The sequence below is a fragment of the Macrotis lagotis genome, chromosome 4 (genome assembly GCF_037893015.1).
Source record: "Macrotis lagotis isolate mMagLag1 chromosome 4, bilby.v1.9.chrom.fasta, whole genome shotgun sequence".
NCBI lineage: Eukaryota > Metazoa > Chordata > Mammalia > Peramelemorphia > Peramelidae > Macrotis > Macrotis lagotis.
In genome coordinates, this window is record NC_133661.1 from 190,236,366 (window position 1) to 190,240,017 (window position 3,652).

Consider the following 3,652-nt stretch of genomic DNA (forward strand, 5'->3'; position numbering starts at 1 on the left):
AACAATGAAGGCAATGAGTTTTATTTAGGAAATAATGAAGGGGGTGTGGGGTTGAAGGCAAGATGGTGGTGTGGACACAGAAATTCCCAGAAACTCTCCTCCAGAACACTCCAGATCCCTCAAAATTATGACTAACCAAATTCTAGAGTGTCAGAACCCACAGAAAGATGGAGTGAAACAATTTTCCAGTGCCAAGATAACTTGGTAGGCTCCATTCCACCAGAATGGGTCACATTGCAGCCACAGCCATGATACACTGGAATGAACAAGCTTCAGCCTTCCAGGAACAGACAGCGAGATGCCTGGGTCCATGGAGGCACCTGGATTCATGGCAGCTGGAGGAGTTTCCAGACCTCTCAACCAGGGTTCTCCAAGGACAATTCAAAAGGTCTGTGGGAAGTATATATTTTTAGATAGATCAACATAGAGGCACAAGAGGAGAGATCAAAAACTACACAAACTCAGAATTAGACAAACAGAAATATAATTTCATAAGAAATAAAAAACCAATAATAAGATCTTTAAAAAATATCAATATGCAATATGTCATATGCAATACTCACAGTAGTTATATTTCAAATATCAAAAATAGATTTACATTCTTCACACTGAAAAAAATAAGAGTTAATAATCATGTTTATTTTTAATTGAACAAACTCTAATTTCCAAGAATGAATACTTCTAAGACATGAAAGGATAATATTCAATAGTTTTAGAGAAAGGGTTAACAATTAAGCCTAATTCTCCTTTCATCTTACAGTACTTGAAACTGATAACCAACACCACTTTTTTGAAACTTCACCAAAACATTTTCTTACCTCCTGGTCTTTTCTTCTGTTTTATAATTAACTTTTTGTCCTCCTTCACTAGAGTATGACCTCTGTTTAGTAAACTTTTAAATTTAAAATTGCCAATATCAGTATTTCTCCCAGCTCTTTATACCTAGTTGACCACTATTAATATGTGGAAATCACTCTAGGACTTCAAACTTTTCAAATACTAGCCCATGATCTCCTTCTGCAAGACTTCCCTGTTTCATCTAAGTTCACGTCATAGAGTCATTTAAGAGATTTTCCTAAAACTCCCAATCTGACTGCACAATCTCCTCATTGCCATCTTCATCTCTTTGTTCCTGAATGTGTAGATGACTGGATTCATAAAAGGAGTAAGAACTGCATCAAAAACTGCAAGAAACTTATCCAAGTGTGATGTGGGGTATGGCCATGTGTAAATAAAGATCAATGGACCAAAAAATAAAATCACAACAGTGATATGAGCTGAAAGAGTAGACAGAGCCTTGGAAGAACCACCTGAAGAATGCTTCCGAACAGTGACTAGGATAAAAATGTAGGAGATGATCAAGATGCAGAAGGAGCCCAAGGAAATGAAGCCACTGTTGGCAGTGACCATGAATTCCAGTTTATATGTGTTTGTGCAGGCAAGTTTGATGAACCGAGGAAGGTCACAGTAAAAGCTATCCAATTCATTAGGGCCACAAAATGGTAGATTAACAATAAAAGCCATTTGAACTACTGAGTGGAAGAAACCAATTGTCCAAGCAGCCAATAGAAATGCAGTGCAAATTCTTGGACTCATAATAGTCAGATAATGGAGAGGTTTACATATGGCAACATATCTGTCAAAAGCCATAGCTATAAGCAGTACCATCTCAACACCACCAAAAAAGTGAATAAAGAATATCTGAGTGATGCAGCCAGAAAATGAAATGACTTTACACTTTTTGAAAAGGTCATATATCATCTTGGGGGAAGCGACTGAGGAAACTCCCAGGTCAATAAAGGAGAGGTTGGCCAGAAAGAAGTACATGGGAGAGTTTAAGTGAGGGTCAGAAGTCACTGTAATCACAATGAGGAAGTTTCCCAACATGCTTGCCACATAGATTATAGAGGACAGAACAAAGAGGAAAAGCTGGATATACCAAGAATCAGAGAGTCCCAGGAATACAAACTCAGACACGACAGTATGATTGGCTCTTCTCATTGTCTTAGCAACACTGTGTCTGTAGCAACCTTTAGAAAGAGAATGAAGGGAGAAACCAAATTATTTTGAATAATCATAGTCTTCCAAAATTCAATTCAATAATAATTTATTAAATGTCTAGAAGTTCACCTTAGGGAAACCAAGTCTTCCCTCATCATTTCACAATAAAATAGTCACGTTTTATCCTATGATTACATGAAACTTGGAGGGTACTGCCAACAAGCCCTGCTTTTAATTAATACTTTAGTCTCCTATAACATTTCTCCCATTTTTGTATAAAAGAATTAGACAAGAACAGATGTTGGACTGAGAGACAGGAAAATGATTTGGAGCAAAAGATGGACAATGAACCAGAACAGAATGTGGGAATGAAAGGTTCTTCATCTATATATTGTAATTCAACTAATCTCTCTGAGTTTCTGTTTTCTCATATGTAAACCTGGGATAATCTGCATATATATCTTACAGAAATGACCATTTCACATAGGTGAAGCATGTGGGCATGGTTCTTCATGCCCTTTATTCTCTATCTCTTCTCTCTGGGTTGGATTACTTGTCCAACACTACAATCACGCTATCAAGTTGGGAGTCCCCATTGAGGACACTCATATCTTCTGCTGCTATAATTCTCAGGATCCTAGGGACAACACTGATTGGGGAGATACATACCTCTTATTCTTACTCATGACTGGAGCTCCTGAGACAAATTATTTTTTTTAATTTTTTTTAGGTTTTTGCAAGGCAAATGGGGTAAAGTGGCTTGCCCAAGGCCACACAGCTAGGTAATTATTAAGTGTCTGAGACCAGATTTGAACCCAGGTGCACCTGACTCCAAGGCCGGTGCTTTATCCACTGCACCACCTAGCCACCCCAACAAAAATTATTTTTAAAAAAGTCAACATGACTATTTTAAAAAGCAAAAACATTTGTTGAACAGAAAACAAGTGAAAATAATTAATAATAATAATATGAGGGTGTTTAATAGTGCCTACTATATTTCACAACTGAAAAACATTTTTTATAAAAATTATGTCATTTTATCCTCACAACAACCCTGAGAGATGTGCTTTTATTATTCCCATATCAGTTGAAGAAACCAAGGTAAAAAGAAGTTAAAAACCTTGCCCAGAGTCACACATTTAGTAGGTTTCTAAGGCAGTATTTGAGTCTTCCTGACACTGGAATGAACATACTATACATTCTGCTCATAAGCCGAAGACAGTCTCCAAACAACATACAGCAACATCTGTGGGGAAAAGTGGTGATGCAGTTATAAAATCATAGCATTAAGGAAAATGAAGAATAAATGTGTCCCAGGGGAAACTCATAACTCTGGACTTTTGAGCTTTAATGATATTGCTTTTGAATAACATGTCCTTTAGTGGCTTGGACCATTCATATTCTTTATTTTCCAGATTGAAAATTCTCAGATCCGTTCTCCTACTGGTGAAAAATCAACTTCAGTACTAAAATACAGTGAACTTCTATTAGCAAAATAGAAACCATAACCTTGAGGAGATGAGCTTTTCCATAAATGTTCCTTTGTCAGCCCTCAGAAAGTTAGCAACATTTTTGGCAAATAGCAGTTTTCTCATGACCAAGATTTTCACAGCTTTTCTTACTCAAGTCTCTGATATGGGTTCTAAAAGAT

At 36.9% G+C, this 3,652-nt stretch overlaps 1 protein-coding gene across 1 annotated transcript; it reads right to left on the bottom strand.

Annotated features, from left to right (window-relative positions):
• Positions 1-1,062: 1,062 nt before the first annotated feature.
• LOC141520236 (olfactory receptor 4F3/4F16/4F29-like) lies at positions 1,063-2,001 on the bottom strand. The gene has a single exon (XM_074232029.1). It carries the CDS (start codon positions 1,999-2,001, stop codon positions 1,063-1,065), a length of 939 nt encoding a protein of 312 aa, XP_074088130.1.
• Positions 2,002-3,652: the final 1,651 nt, after the last annotated feature.

Coding starts and splice junctions, on each gene's coding strand:
- LOC141520236 (XM_074232029.1), bottom strand. CDS start 2,001: ATGAGAAGAGCCAATCATACTGTCGTGTCTGAGTTTGTATTCCTGGGA.